Genomic DNA, 15,955 nt, shown 5'->3' with positions numbered 1-15,955 from the left:
TAGTAATCTACATCCCTCTGTACAATGTGTTCACACATTTTTGATCGGGGAAGAATTCCACATACTATTAGATATATTTAACATTAAGTAAGCCTGCCAGTCTCTAACTGTATGACTGTCGTTAACCTACAGCAATATTTCCACAAACACATCTATAATCAAATCAAATCAAAATTATTTATATAGCCCTTCTTACATCAGCTGTTATCTCAAAGTGCTGTACAGAAACCCAGCCTAAAACCCCAAACAGCAAGCAATGCATGTGTAGAAGCACGGTGGCTTGGAAAAACTCCCAAGAAAGGCCCAAACCTAGGAAGGAACCTAGAGAGGAACCAGGCTATGAGGGGTGGCCAGTCCTCTTCTGGCTGTGCCGGGTGGAGATTATAACAGAACATGGCCAAGATGTTCAAATGTTCATAAATGACCAGCATGGTCAAATAATAATAATCACAGTAGTTGTCGAGGGTGTAACAAGTCAGCACCTCAGGAGTAAATGTCAGTTGGCTTTTCATAGCCGATCATTCAGAATATCTCTACCGCTCCTGCTGTCTCTAGAGAGTTGAAAACAGCAGGTCTGGGACAGGTAGCACGTCCGGTGAACAGGTCAGGGTTCCATAGCCGCAGGCAGAACAGTTGAAACTGGAGCAGCAGCACGGCCAGGTGGACTGGGGACAGCAAGGAGTCATCATGCCAGGTAGTCCTGAGGCATGGTCCTAGGGCTCAGGTCCCCCAAGAGAGAGAAGGAAAGAAAGAATTAGAGAGAGTATCCTTAAATTCATACAGGGCACCGGATAAGACAGGAGAAGTACTCCAGTTATAACAGACTGACCCTAGCCCCCTGACACATAAACTACTGCAGCATAAATACTGGAGGCTGAGACAGGAGGGGTCAGGAGACACTGTGGCCCCATCCAATGATACCCCAGGACAGGGCCAAACAGGCAGAATATAACCCCACTCACTTTGCCAAAGCACAGCGCCCACACCACTAGAGGGATATCTTCAACCACCAATTTAAAATCCTGAGACAAGGCCGAGTATAGCCCACAAAGATCTCCGCCATGGCACAACCCAAGGCAGGGCGCCAACCCAGACAGGAAGATCATGTCAGTGATTCAACCCACTCAAGAGACGCACCCCTTCTAGGGACGGCACGGAAGAGCACCAGTAAGCCAGTGACTTAGAGGCAGAGAATCCCAGTGGAGAGAGGGGAACTGGCCTGGCAGAGACAGCAACGGTGGTTCGTTGCTCCACAGCCTTTCCGTTCACCTTCACACTCCTGGGCCAGACTACACTCAATCATATGTCCTACTGAAGAGATGAGTCTTCAGTAAAGACTTACCCTCTCTGGGATATTCGGGACGGTAGCGTCCCACCCCGCCAACTGCCAGTGAAAGTGCAGGGCGCAAAATTCAGAACAACAAAAATCTCATAATTAAAATTCCTCAAGCGTACAAGTATTTTACACCATTTTAAAGATTAAATTCTCGTTAATCCAGCCACAGTGTCTGATTTCAAAAAGGCTTTACAGCGAAAGCACCACAAATGATTATGTTAGGTCACCACCAAGTCACAGAAAAACACAGCCATTTTTCCAGCCAAAGAGAGGAGTCACAAAAAGCAGAAAGAAATAAAATGAATCACTAACCTTTGATGATCTTCATCATTTGACACTCATAGGACTTCATATTACACAATACATGTATGTTTTGTTCGATAAAGTGCATAGTTATATCCAAAAATCTAATTTTAAATTGGGGTGTTATGTTCAGTTGTTCCAAAACATGTGTTGAATTTGCAGAGAGCCACATCAATTTACAGAAATACTCAATAAACATTGATAAAAGATACAACTATTATACATGGAACTTTAGGTAAACTTCTCCTTAAAGCAACCGCTGTGTCAGATTTCAATCTTTTTAACGGAAAAAGTATACCATGCAATAATCTGATTACAACACCAGCCAAAGAGATATCTGCCATGTTGTGGAGTCAACATTAGTCAGAAATAGCATTATAAATATTCACTTACCTTTGATGATCTTAATCAGAATGCACTCCCAGGAATCCCAGTTCCACAATAAATGTTTGATTTGTTCGATAAAGTTCATCATTTATCTCCAAATACCTCCTTTTGTTAGGGCGTTTGGTAGACAAATCCAAACGTGCATTCAAGTTCAGCCAAAAGGTCGGACGAAATGTATATTACAGGTCGTGGAAACATGTCAAACGATTTATAGAATCAATCTTTAGGATGTTTTTATTATAAATCTTCAATAATGTTCCATCCGGAGTATTCCTTTTTCTGTAGAAAAGCAATGGAACGCAAGCTAACTTTCACTTGACCATGCGTCACAAACTCGTGGCAATCTGACAGACACCTGGCTCAATCCCCTCTCATTTGGCCCCACTTCACAGTAGAAGCATCAAACAAGGTTCTAAAGACTGTTGACATCTAGTGGAAGCCTTGGGAAGTGCAAAATGACCCCATAGACACTGTATATTGGAATGGCAATGTGTTGAATAACTTCAAACCTCAGATTTCCCACTTCCTGATTGGATTTGTCTCAGGTTTTCGCCTGCCATATGAGTTCTGTTATACACACAGACAAAATTCAAACAGTTTCAGAAACTTCAGAGTGTTTTCTATCCAAATATACTGCATATTCTAGCTTTAATGGCTGAGTAGCAAGCAGTTTACTCTGGGCACCTCATTCATCCAAGCTTCTCAATACTGCCCCCCAGTCACCAAGAAGTTAAATGTTGAGACCGAGTCTGCGTGTCTCACATGGGTAGGCAGACCATTCCATAAAAATGGAGCTCGATATGAGAAAGCCCTCCCTCCAGCTGTTTGCTTAGAAATTTTAGGGACAATTAGGAGGCCTGCGTCTTGTGACCGTAGCGTACGTATAGGTATGTACGGCAGGACCAAATCGGCAGGACCAAATCGGAAAGATAGGTAGGAGCAAGACTACGTAATGCTTTGTAGGTTAGCAGTAAAACCTTGAAATCAGCCCTTAACAGGACTACGATAAAATCGTTGTCCATGTCCTGGTTTAGTACATTCGGGAGCAGCTTAGTAATGTCATTAAAACCCACATGGACTATGATAAAATCGATGTCCATGTCCTGGTTTAGTACATTCGGGAGCAGCTTAGTAATGTCATTAAAACCCACATGGACTACGATAAAATCGATGCCCGTTTCCTGGTTTAGTACATTCGGGAGCAGCTTAGTAATGTCATTAAAACCCACATGGACTATGATAAAATCGATGTCCATGTCCTGGTTTAGTACATTCGGGAGCAGCTTAGTAATGTCATTTACTCAAACTCCAGGATAGGACATTGTTTTTTCACCAGGAACAGTAACATTTATTACCATGGAGCTGCCCAAAATCACGCCTGGCGACTAGGCTGCTCATGTGGCTGCTGAATTTTTCCAAGAAAGAGACAATATTTTGCGAATACTTATCAGTAATCCTCCACCGCATGATTCCCTCAACTGCCCTACTAATTGTGTAATATTTACTTGCACGTCAAGGTGGTGATTCCCTGTCTTCTCAGTAATACCCCCCATCGTATTGGCAGGGCTGTGAGTGACACAGTCCAGTCAGTCCACTCTGTTTCCATAAACTCCACAGTGCGTTCCCTCAGGCTTGGAGCTCATAGGATATAGTGTACTGTGCTCTCAAAGATTTGTATGCACTTTGCTTTAAAGTGAAATGTGATTTTTTTAAGGGGTTAGTAAAGTGGGTTCTGACTTTCCCTGAGAATGTCGAAGAGAGCTTTTTCTAATAATGGAATTTGTTGTGGAACCGGTCAAGCGAGTGTAAGCATACTACATCAGACACCATATAAATAAAGGAGACAAATGGATTTCACTTAGTGTTTTTTAATCCTGGTCCTGGGGACCGAAAGGGGTGCACATTTGAGTTTTTCTGCTTAGCACTACACACCTGATTCCACTAACCAAAGGTTTGATGATGAGTTGATTAGTGGAATCAGGTTTGTAGTGCTAGGGTTTCTGAGCCCTTTCCTACTTACTGTTGACTTGCACGGGTGGCTTAGTCTGGCAAACGCTTGTCTTGTCCCCTCCTGGTGACCTTGAAAATGAACCATACTGACACTATCCACAGAAGCCACTTGTGAAAAGTGGATTTTGGCTCTGAGCTTTTTGATGTGTATTTGCTTTGCCCGGCAGCGTGTCCTGGAAGTTGGGGATTCATTGGTTTCAACAGGTATTTAATCAAATCAAAAAATGTTGGTCACATAATTAAAGAGCAGCAGTAAATTAACAGTAGCGAGGCTGTATACAGGGGGTACTGGTACCAAACCTCTGGTACAGCATTTGAGTGAACTCGTAATGTGGCTTTCCTTTATCTTCAATTGATTATATCGGGGACTATGTTGTTAGCAATGATTTAGGTGTGTTGATATGAGATTCTGTTTGACCATTACCAGGCCACTCTGTATAGTTGAGTTACGTTTAGGTCCATGAGAGTTATGATCCTGTTTTGGTTCCATTTCATTTGTTTTACACTGTTGTTCCTGATTACATCTACATGACAGCTAAATGAGCAGTACTTTGCAGACGCCCTAAATAGGGGGCCATTTATCATCCTGACATAAACCTGGACATTTAGATAACTTGTTTGATTGAGAGATGTAATTTTGGTAGGTGTGAAAACAAGATGTTTGAAAATCTGATGAGGCAAAACTAGAACGGGCTCAGGGAACCAAATAATGTGGTGACTGTAAATTACTGGATGTCATCCCAGGCATCAACTGCACGGTACTCTTTTGTTAAACCACAGGCAGTTTTTGAAAATAAGCTATTTTCCTTGTGTACTTTACTACAAGCCTTTGATTAAATTTTGAATGTATATTTTGATGGAATGCAACCTGGTGCTTGTGTCGTAAAAAAAAAAGGACAGCTCCTAAATCTTGGAAGATCTTTTTATTTTTTGCTTTAGTCTTGAGTTATTTGAGCAGTCAGCACTTTATAGGTTAAAAAAAAAGTGTACTTGACAGTCTGTATTTTATGGATTTACCTTCCCTGGCCCTGTTTCCTTTCTGCTTGGCAGTGCAGGGAACAGATGTGTATTCCCGTTGTGCAGTAAGCATGTCAGCCTATGGACAACCTTTTCATTTGGCAAATCAAGGGGCTTGGGCTTTTCTTTTCAAGGACAGCCATTAAAAATAAAAATGAATGTATTGTTCATTTTGCATCTGTGTGCCTGTATATACATAAACTACATATAGACTGTCAGCTTACAGTGTGTAAGTGCAAGGTTCTCCAAAACATTTGATTGATCCCAATGGATTGGGTTTGAAGTAGATGGGACAGAGGGAAACCATTACAGTAAATGTAACTAATGGGTTGAATAAGTTTGTGCTGTTCTGTTGCCAGGTGGAACATGTCGTGGGATTGGAAGTGTGAACAGGATCGGAGTGTTTTCGTCTTTCACTCCCCACTCTTTTGCACTCACTCACTCTGTCATACACACACACACAAATGTGCGCACACACACATTTGTACGCAAACATACACTCTCAAATGTGCGCACACACAAATGCACTCATGCACAAATGTCAAAAAAAAAATACTCTCATCAGGAGAAGATGCTCTGGAATCTTGACACGCTCTCTCCAGCCTTCACGGCTCCTATTCTCTCCGGTAATTCATACCAGACAAGGGCTGCATCCCAAATTACATTTGGATTTGAGTAATTTAGCAGATGCTCTTATCCAGAGCAACTTACAGTTAATACATTCATCTTAAGATAGCTAGTTGAGACTATCACATCACACATTTCCTCCAGTCATAGTAAGTACATTTTTCTCAATAAAGAAGTTATCAGCAAAGTAGCTTCTGTCCCTCTCCTCGCCCCTATCTAGGCTCGAACCAGGGACCCTCTGCACACATCGACAACAGCCACCCTCGAAGCATCGTTCGTTACCCATCTCTTCACAAAAGCCGCGACCCTTGCAGAGCAAGGGGAACAACTACTTCAAGGTCTCAGAGCGAGTGACGTCACCGATTGAAATGCTATTAGCGCGCACCCCGCTAACTAGCTAGCCATTTCACATTGGTTACACTAGTAGGAAAATACCAGTGCAAGTTAACATATTTTATGGGGCAGAATAAGACTGAGATGTCTTATTTAAGATACTCTTTGACGAGGTAGGTTTTCAAATGTTTTCACCCCCCAATGGTGCACCAGGGGTGGCAGAACGGAGTTCCCAAATGGCACCCTAATCTTTTGGATAATATTGACGGTCCCAAATGGCACCCTATTCCCAGGACATCTCACTGAGCTGGTAAGGTCAGAGAACGCATGTGTCAGCCTGGCCCATATTAAAGACGACAGCGTGCTCGTGGCATTTCCTCCATGTTTAAGGAAACCATTGTTATTGCCCCTGTTGTCTTCTTAGTATGTGTTGTAAGGGGAGCCGCATATCATCTTTATCTTCATGTGATGTCCCTCACAGTGCAAGGCAGACCAGGGATATTCTTCAAAATATGTTTTGTCCTTTTCGTGGAAACTTAATTTAGTTTTTCTGTGATATATTGACAGATGGAAGTTCCCTTTCTCTAAGACAGAATGACCTTTACCATTTGTGTTGAAATTGGAGAATCTATTTTGTCCCATTCCTTACCTCCAAATGCCATCTAGGCCAGACCTTGAACTTGAAACCTGACTGTTATCTCTACCTCAAACCAGACTGATGAGATATTTTGTTACATATTTGTGAGGATAGACATTTCTTCTCATGGCTCAGGCACACTGCGGCGATGAATTGATAAAACCAGCTGGTAGCCATCAGCTTGCAGTGTGTTATAGCAACCACCTGCTGGATGTCAACAAATGTGAAATTTAACTGAAAGTGACAGACAATCCTGGTCAAAGGCACTCAGCCCGTAGCTCTGGGGTGTTTCTTCTCTTACTTGCTATGTATGGTACCCACCACCCTGCTAACTCAGGTGTGCGTTTTCAGTTTAAAAAAAAGTTACCCATTAACCATTTCTTCCCAAAGAGGATGTCTATACATGTTCTTTAACCTAAGCATCACAGATATCCTGGTGAGCATTCTGAAGAAGGAGAAGAGGAGATCTAAGGACGCTGCTGCTCAACTGGCCAACATCTCCAATGGCCGTTCCTTGGACCCTCAGAGTCCTTTGAGGTTATACACAGCGTCACTGGCAGGAGACACAGAGGCAGTTGAGAATGACCATGGAGTGCCACCCACTCTTTATGGGGAAAGAGGTATGCTGATTCACTGTCACCATCGGGTCAGGATGCAAATCCAGAAGTATGATAATTCATTAAAAAAAATATGATTTTAATACTTATCTATACCATAACCTTACATGATATTTTTTTATATATTTTTTTATAAATGTTCACTCACTTCCCAGTATAGCCAATTTGTACTTTGCAAGTTGGCCATGTAGTGGGAATGCTTACCTGCATTCTAGCAGAGACTCATGCTTACATGGTGTTTTTAACATGCTTTTATCACACGCACATTTGTGCAGAGAAACGAAACAGTTGTACGATTTTAGTTGTGTATTTCTTTTAAGTTTTATTAGTCATATTTACAGGATAGGCATGCTATACATTGAAAGGCTTACTTGCAGGTTCCTTCTCGACAATGCAACAAAAATAAGAAAATATAAGAATACTAACATGATGTAAATGCCGGTAGAATAGAATAAACATTTTAGCACAAGTAAAATATGGAAGGCACAATTTATAGTCCAAAATTTCCATGTGTATAAATTGAGCAGTATAATAGCAGTCTGGTAGCAGCAGTTGTGATGTGTGTGTAGCACTGAGTGTACAAAACATTAAGAACATAACGTAAACATGACATGGACTGACCAGGTGAATCCAGGTGAAAGCTATGATCCCTTATTGATGTAACTTGTTAAATCAACTTCCATCAGTGTAGATGAAGGGAAGGAGACGGGTTAAAACATTTGTTTTAAGCCTTGAGACAATTGAAACATGGATTGTGTATGTGTGCCATTCAGAGGGTGAATGGGCAAGACAAAATATTTAAGTTCCTTTGAAAGAGGTATGGTAGTAGGTGCCAGGCACACCGGTTTGTATCAAGAACATCAACGTTGCTGGGTTTTTCACACACAACAGTTTCATGTTTGTATCAAGAAGGACATTCAGGCCAATTTGACAGAACTGTAGGAAGCATTGGAGTTAACATGGTCCAGCATCCCTATGGAATGTTTTCGACACATTGTAGAGTCCATGCCCTGACGAATTGAGGTTATTTTGAGGGCAAAAGGTGAAGGTGTTCCTAATGTTTGGTACACTCTGTGTGTGTGTGTGTGTGCGTGCGTGCGTGCGTGCGGTGAATCAGAGCAGGTGGTCAGTCCAGTTCAAGTGTTCAGCAGTCTGATGGCTTGTAGATATAAATGGTCTCTTAGCCTGTTGGTATCAGACCTCATGATCCGCTACCGTCTGCCCGATGGTAAGGGAGTGAACAACTCGTGGCTGGAGTGTGTGTGATGCTGTTTTTGTTTTGTTGAGTTAGAAGCTGACTCATCATTGTTGGTTATCAGGCCTACAACTGTGGTGTTGTCAACAAACTTGATGATGGAGTTGGTGTCATGCAAAAATCGCACAGTCATGGGTGAACATGGAGTACTGCAGAGAACTGAGGTCTCACAATTGGGGGCCCCTGTGTGGAGTCAGTGTGAAGGAGGTGTTGTTGACACTCCTCCTGTGGTCTGCCCGTCAGGAAGTCCAGGATCCAGTTGCAGAGGCTGGTGTCGGGCTTGGAGGGAACAATAGTATTGAATCCTGAACCTGTAGTCAATGAACAGCGTTCTCACATAGGTGTTCCTCTTGTCCAGATGTGTTACGCCCGTGTGAATAGAAATGGAAATGGCATCTTCTGTGGATGTGTTGGAGCGGTATGTAAATTGGAGTGGTTCCAGTTTGGCTGGCAGCCTGGGACAGGGACAAGTTGAAGATGTCTGAGAAGACGCCCGCCAGATGGTCAGCACACACTCTGAGGACGCAGCCAGGGACGCCATCTGGGCCAGCTTGCTTTGTGACTATTCACTCTTTTGAGAGTTTTCCTCACGTCAGCCTTGGAGACCGATTGCACATAGTCATCCAGAGCAGTGATAGTCTTCCTGGATGGCTCAGTATCATTTGCCTCAAAGCTAACATAGAATGTGTTAAGGTCATCTGTTAGGGAGGCTTCAGTGGGCACCGCACAGCTGGATTTGCCTTTGCAGTCTGTAATAGTCTGTAGTCCTTGCCGAATACGATGCAAGTTTGAGTCTGTATTGTCTTTTTGCATCCCTAATGGATTTGCGGAGCTCGTACCTGCTTGACTAGTACTCCATGTGCGCCACCGACATTGAATGCTGCAGTACTGGCTTTCAGCTGTACACACAATACCCTATAATGATAAAGCAAAAACAGGTTTTTAGACATTTCTTTACATGTATAACAAAATGAAAACTGAAATATCACATTTACATAAGCATTCAGACCCTTTACTCAGTGCTTGTAGCACATTTGACGCTACAAGCTTGGCACACCTGTATTTGGGGAGTTTCTCCCATTCTTCTCTGCAGACCCTCCAAAGCTCTGTCAGGTTGGATGGGGAGTGTTGCTGCACAGCCATTTTCAGGTCTCTCCAGAGATGTTAGATGGGGCTTAAGTCCGGGCTCTGGCTGGGCCAGTTAAGTGACATTCAGAGACTTGTCCCAAAGCAACTCTTGCATTGTCTTGGTTGTGTGCTTAGGGTCGTTGTCCTGTTGGAAGGTGAACCTTCGCCCCAGTCTAAGGTCATGAGTGCTCTGGAGTAGGTTTTCATCAAGAATCTCTCTGTACTTTGCTCCGTTCATCTTTCCCTCGATCCTGACTAATATACCAGTCTCTGTTGCTGAAAAACATCCCAACAGCATGCTTCACCGTAGGGATGGTGCCAGGTTTCCTCCAGACGTGACGCTTGGATTTCAGGCAAAGAGTTCAGTCTTGATTTCGTCAGACCAGAAAATCTTGTTTCTCATGGTCTGAGAGTCCTTTAGCTGCTTTTTGGCAAACTCCAAGTGGGCCTTTTACTGAGGAGTGGCTTCCATAAAGGCCTGATTGGTGGAGTGCTGCTGAGATGGATGTCCTTCTTGAAGGTTCTCTCATCTCCACAAAGGAACTCTGAAACTCAGTCATAGTGACCATTGGGTTCTTGGTCACCTCCCTGACCAAGGCCCTTCTCCCCCGATTGCCCAGTTTGGCCGGGCGGCCAGCTCTTGTAAGAGTCTTGGTGGTTCCAAACTTCTTCCATTTAAGAATGATTGCGGCCACTGTGTTCTTGGGGACCTTCAATGTTACATTTTTTGGGGCAGCCTTCCCCAGATCTGTGCTTTCGACACAATCATGTCTCAGAGCTCTACGGATGATTCCTTTGACCTCATGGCTTGGTTTTTGCTCCGACACGCACAGTCAACTGTGGGACATAATATAAAGACAGGTGTGTGTCTTTCCAAATCATATCCAATCAATTGAATTTACCACATGTGGACTCCAATCAAGTTGTAGAAACATCTCAAGGATAATAAATGGAAACAGGATGACCCGAGCTCAATTTTGAGTCTCATAGCAAAGGGTCTGAATACTTATGTAATTAAGGTATATGTTTTTTATATTTTTCTATACATTTGCTAAAAAACCTGTTTTCACTTTGTCATTATGGGGTATTGTGTGAAAATTGTATTTATTATTTATTTAATCATTTTTAGAATACAGCTGTAACGTAACAAAATGTGTAAAATGTCAAGGGGTCTGAATACTTTCCGAATTCATATTGATGGATGAGTCCTGAGAGGATGAATGTTTGAACATGTATTCCATTCAGTTCTCTCAAAACAATCCTGCAGCATTAAGTCTGCCTTCTCTGTCCAGCGCCTCACTATTCTCTGTGTCGGTGGCTCCCTCTTGAGCTGCTGCTTGTAGGCAGGGAGTAGGAACAGAGAAACATGATCCGATTGGCCGAAGTGGGTGCGGGGGATGGCTTAGTACGCATTACGGATGTTTGTGTATACATGTTCAAGCACGCTGGATCATCTGGTGGATCAGGATACATGTTGGTGGTATGTGTTTTAGACAGGCTTGGTTAATGTTACACAGCTTTCCCTGATGTCCCTCTGCGATTGAGGCCTTGCTCTGAGTTCACAAAGTTCAATTTCCAGAGATTGGACATTAGCCATCAGAATACAAGGAAGAGGAGGCCGAGTTTACCCGTCTTTTCAGTCTAGCTTGGAGTCCTCCTTTCCTTCCTCTTCTTCGTTGCCGGCGTTGCCTTATGTCATCTCATCCAGGAGCAACAGTTTAGCCCACTGTGCTGGGAACAAAGGAGTGAATGAAGTATTCCAGATCTGGTAAGCTGGGAGATAAGTATGTAGCTTCCGATTCATGATCCAGAAATGTTTGTCGGTTGTAGGAAATTATTGTACAAACATTCTGGGCAGCAAAGTAATAATTAATGCAAAAATTGCCATAAAAGAGCTAACATGCTGACCACACCGCCCGTGTCGCGTGCGCGAGCATTGCAAAATAAATGTACACATACATGTTATTCAATCATTGCATCCACACTGTTCGGGCATGTCAATGATCGTCTGCATAACCAGGCGCTAAAGTAGAACTTGGATCTATTTGTGTTGCTTTGACGTGCTGCAAATCCTGAGGTTCACACTCCAGTCCAGTTGGTGGTCGTAATGCACCTTAAAGTTGGTTGCCAACCGCCATATAAAGTCTAAAGAAGAAGAAGAAGCCTGAAGGAGGAGAGAAACGAACTCGGTTTACCCTTTTATCTGTGGATTAATTGTCGGAGTAGAGGACCTTGTGCATTTCAGGTCAAATAACACATTGTTTACATTCCAGGACAAATTAGCTAGCAACAGCAAGCTGTCTAGCTAAATTGCTATGCATGTTCAATGCTTTTGCGCCCGGTTTAGTCAGCATGTAAGTCAAGCAGGAAACAGTAAGACACACGCCCTCCTCATCACCACCATCTTAATTTTATGGGAAGAATGCTGCTGTATGTTATGAGGACTATCAAAGGCATTCCTCACCAAGTGGTACTAGTTAAAGCTCTGCATGACCCTATCACACTTTGATTTTTTGCTAGTGGTAGATAAAGTCTAGCTGAAGTTTGTAATGGCTGTTTATAGCAAACCAAAATATGGATTACAGTTTCTCCTGGTCCATAGACTACTTTCAGGGTGATACTGAACATTCCCTTTAATTTCTTTCCTATTTCTTAAAAATTGTGTCACTTGAGGGAGACTGGCTCAGTGGTAGTGCTTCTTGGCACACATTGCCAAGAACGGCATGGGATCGAATCCTGCCCCATACACCACTTTCCTCCTGTTATCCCCTCTATATCTGTAACCCAAGATACTTTCCATCTAAGTAACTGAAAAAAATATGCAAGGATGGTGCTCCGTAAAAAAACAAGAAGAAAAAGGTTGCCCATTGAGCAACCTATTAGTGTTCACCTCAAGAGATTTTATGTTTTGATGTTAAAGGTATCCAGTCAGACTAAAGTTATTTGAGGGCTTTTCACACTTCTGAGCTGAACTGAGCCGATCCAAACCAAGCTGTACTGAGCTGCCCTAGTTACGCATCCACCGTTGTTTTTGGAACTGTGCTGAAAAGATCAATGTGAAAAGAAAATATCAGAGCCAGCACAGTTTGGTTCAGGTCAGCACAGTAGTGCCAATTGACCCTTACCATATCTCTGCAAGTATAAACAGGGCACATGCTGACCCATAACAGGGCTCAGATGCATGATGTCGCTATATACAACTCACTGTCTAGCCTGCCAGCTAGCCTAGTGGCTAAGCCCACTGATTTCTGCATGATAAAGGAGGCTCTTGTGATCATAATGAACCATTGAAACAAATATAACATCACAGTTCCATGGAGGTGAACTCTATTAAACGGGATGCTCTGTATATTAAACAGGGGACAGGAAATGAATAGGACATAAATGTGGTCACGCTGATTGTCAGTGTGCCTGTCGAGGTTGTCTTTGGAGAGACTTTAAATGTATAACAAATCCTCTTCTTCAGGATTTACTGTATGGCGAACAGTCAACCACTCAACGTCCCACCGCTACACTATATTTAAATAGTGTCATCAGACGGATCACATTCACGCATGAGGAATTTCCTCTTTGGAATTAGCATGCTTTGGAATTAGCATCTGGCTGTATCCCAGATTTCATCCTATTCCCTGTATAGTGCACTACTTTTGAACAGAGGTCAAAGGTAGTGCACTATATAGGGAATAGGGTGGCATTTGGAATGCACACCCATAATAGGTAGCCCAGACCCAGTAATAATTTTGCTTTCATTGGACTGCAGCACTGCCTATAGATAGGTTAACTAATACCGGGGAATTAAAATGGGGTGGTTGCCAAAAGTCGAGCTATTGAGCTTCTCCTTAGGAGAGCTCTCTCCTCGCTGGTGGCAGGTTTGTTTGGCTTTGCATGTTTAATTTATGTTTAGTGGTGACTTTAGCGTGATGATAAAACTGAGCCCCGATAATAACTGTGATCATAGCCCTGGGTGCGGGATGCGAGCCAGCAACTCATCAAACGGACTCAGAGCTCCTGTCTCCACAAACTGCAGCGCTGTCTCATTGGGCTCCTCATCACCATTTTTGAGTAATGATCCTTGGTAATAGGACCATTGAGGGTAATTGCAAACAGGGTTCTTGAAAGAAGAGCCTATTAAAAAACAAACGCATCTTGTCAGGGAGAGAATCAATCACTCATTGAGGAGCGATCAGTGTTTATGAAGTGGTTGATAAGCAATGTCTGTGTGTCTCACTGAGCTCTCAGAACAGCATGCTCTCTAACTCGTATTACCTCGGATATGACTAGTAGAGCTCAAGGCAGACCTCGTTGCCCCCGCTCCTCTGCCCTTTTGACACCGTTATTGGCTTTCTCCATTGCTATGAGAAACGATGACCCCCGTTTATATTTAATTGACCTGTCACATAGACACTTGCCTGACTCTCAAACTGCATGTGCAACTGCTTCGAGAACCACATTCTCCCAAAAAGTTCAGCTGAACTGTCTTTTGGTGGGAGGGAGGAAGAGAGAGGAGTGGAGGTTGAAGAGTATTTGATACAGCTGTCCACTTATGGTGGGGCTATCTGCTCAAGTATTTACATTTTTGTCTGTGTAGGAAGTTTTAGATGGAGGCCTCAGACCATAAAATCAACTGAAAAGGTTTGTATCCATCAGTGGATCTCCAAATGTAGCCTAGGGCTGTGGCGGTCACAAAATTTTGTCAGCTCTGATTGTCAATTATATGACTGTCGGTCTCACAGTGATTGACCGTTAATTAAATAAATACATTTAGCAACTCCTGGCTTCCACATTTCCTGCAAGCCACTGATGCAGACTTTTGGAACATCTACATTTTAAAAAGTCTAATAAATCCATGTATTATCACCTTCACCATCACTATACATCCAATATTTATTTTAGACCGGTCTAAAGAATTATGATATGAAGAAAATGTAGCCTGTTTCAGAAGAACAGAATAGCATACTCTGAATTGTCCTTATGTTAGGTCCTGATCTGCCTATGCCAAATGTGACTCACCACCTGGATTCAGTCTTATGTAGCAACATTTGAAATGGTGTTTTTTACATTGTATAAAGGTAGAGTCTCAGAGCTACAAAATGGTATATCATACACTGCATTTGAGGAACAATGGGAGAGTAATTTGGCTTTGAAAGTTGATCAACTTGTAAACTCACTTTTGAAAAATGGCCTTTGAATGTTTTGGTTTCTCGTGAAAAGCTCCTCTTTGTCTCCACCCATTCAGCATCGTCCACACCCTCTTAAACTTTAGCCCCACCCATGGATCGCTTAAAGACATACAGGGCTTTTTTTTGGCCATTTACACGCCAACTCCCCCCTTTATATTCAATTTTGAGAAACACTTCCTCTTATGTTGAGTAATAGATATTTACATGTTGTGGCCCACTCAAAGTGAATGTGTTTTACCTGAAGGTTTTACCTGAAGGATTCCACTGATAATGATATTTATACAAATCCTGTTTTTGTATAGACCCCAAGCATGTAAACTCAGCAAAAAAAGAAACGTCAACTGCGTTTATTTTCAGTAAACTTAACATGTGTAAATATTTGTGTGAACATAACAAGATTCAACAACTGAGACATAAACTGAACAAGGTCCACAGACATGTGACTAACAGAAATGGAATAATGTGTCCCAGAACAAAGAGAGGGTTAAAATCAAAAGTTACAGTTAGTATCTGGTGTGGCCACCAGCTGCATTAAGTACTGCAGTGCATCTCCTCCTCATGGACTGCACCAGATTTTCCAGTTATTGCTGTGAGATGTTACCCCACTCATCCACCAAGGCACCTGCAGTCCTGTGCAGGTGTTGTTACACGTGGTCTGCCACTGCGAGGACGATCAGTTGTCCGTCCTGTCTCCCTGCAGTCTCCCTGAAGCGCTGTCTTAGGCGTCTCGCAGTACGGACATTGCAATTTATTGCCCTGGCCACATCTCTAGTCCTTATGCCTCCTTGCAGCATGACTAAGGCAAGTTCACGCAGATGAGCAGGGACCCTGGGCATCTTTCTTTTGGTGTTTTTCAGAGTCAGTAGAAAGGCCTCTTTAGTGTCCTAAGTTTTCATAACTCTGACCTTAATTGCCTACCGTCTGTAAGCTGTTAGTGTCTTAGTGTCCACAGGTGCATGTTCATTAATTGTTTATGGTCCATTGAACAAGCATGGGAAACAGTGTTTAAACCCTTTACAATGAAGATCTGTGAAGTTATTTGGATTTTTACTAATTGTCTTTGAAAGACAGGGTCCTGAAAAGGGGACTTTTTTTTTGCTGAGTTTATGTGAACAAACATACATT

At 42.7% G+C, this 15,955-nt stretch overlaps 1 protein-coding gene across 1 annotated transcript in view; it reads left to right on the top strand.

Moving 5' to 3' along the window:
* LOC139384843 (kinesin family member 6) overlaps positions 1-15,955 on the top strand; it is a 185,134-nt gene that overhangs the window by 98,604 nt on the left and 70,575 nt on the right. Inside the window, exon 13 of the mRNA XM_071129739.1 lies at positions 7,079-7,270. Coding sequence (XP_070985840.1) covers positions 7,079-7,270 — 192 coding nt within the window. The remainder of the gene's footprint in view (positions 1-7,078; positions 7,271-15,955) is intronic.

The sequence above is a fragment of the Oncorhynchus clarkii genome, chromosome 26 (genome assembly GCF_045791955.1).
Source record: "Oncorhynchus clarkii lewisi isolate Uvic-CL-2024 chromosome 26, UVic_Ocla_1.0, whole genome shotgun sequence".
Lineage (NCBI taxonomy): Eukaryota > Metazoa > Chordata > Actinopteri > Salmoniformes > Salmonidae > Oncorhynchus > Oncorhynchus clarkii.
The sequence above is the reverse complement of the archived record's forward strand: the minus strand, read 5'-3'. Positions and strand labels throughout refer to the sequence as shown.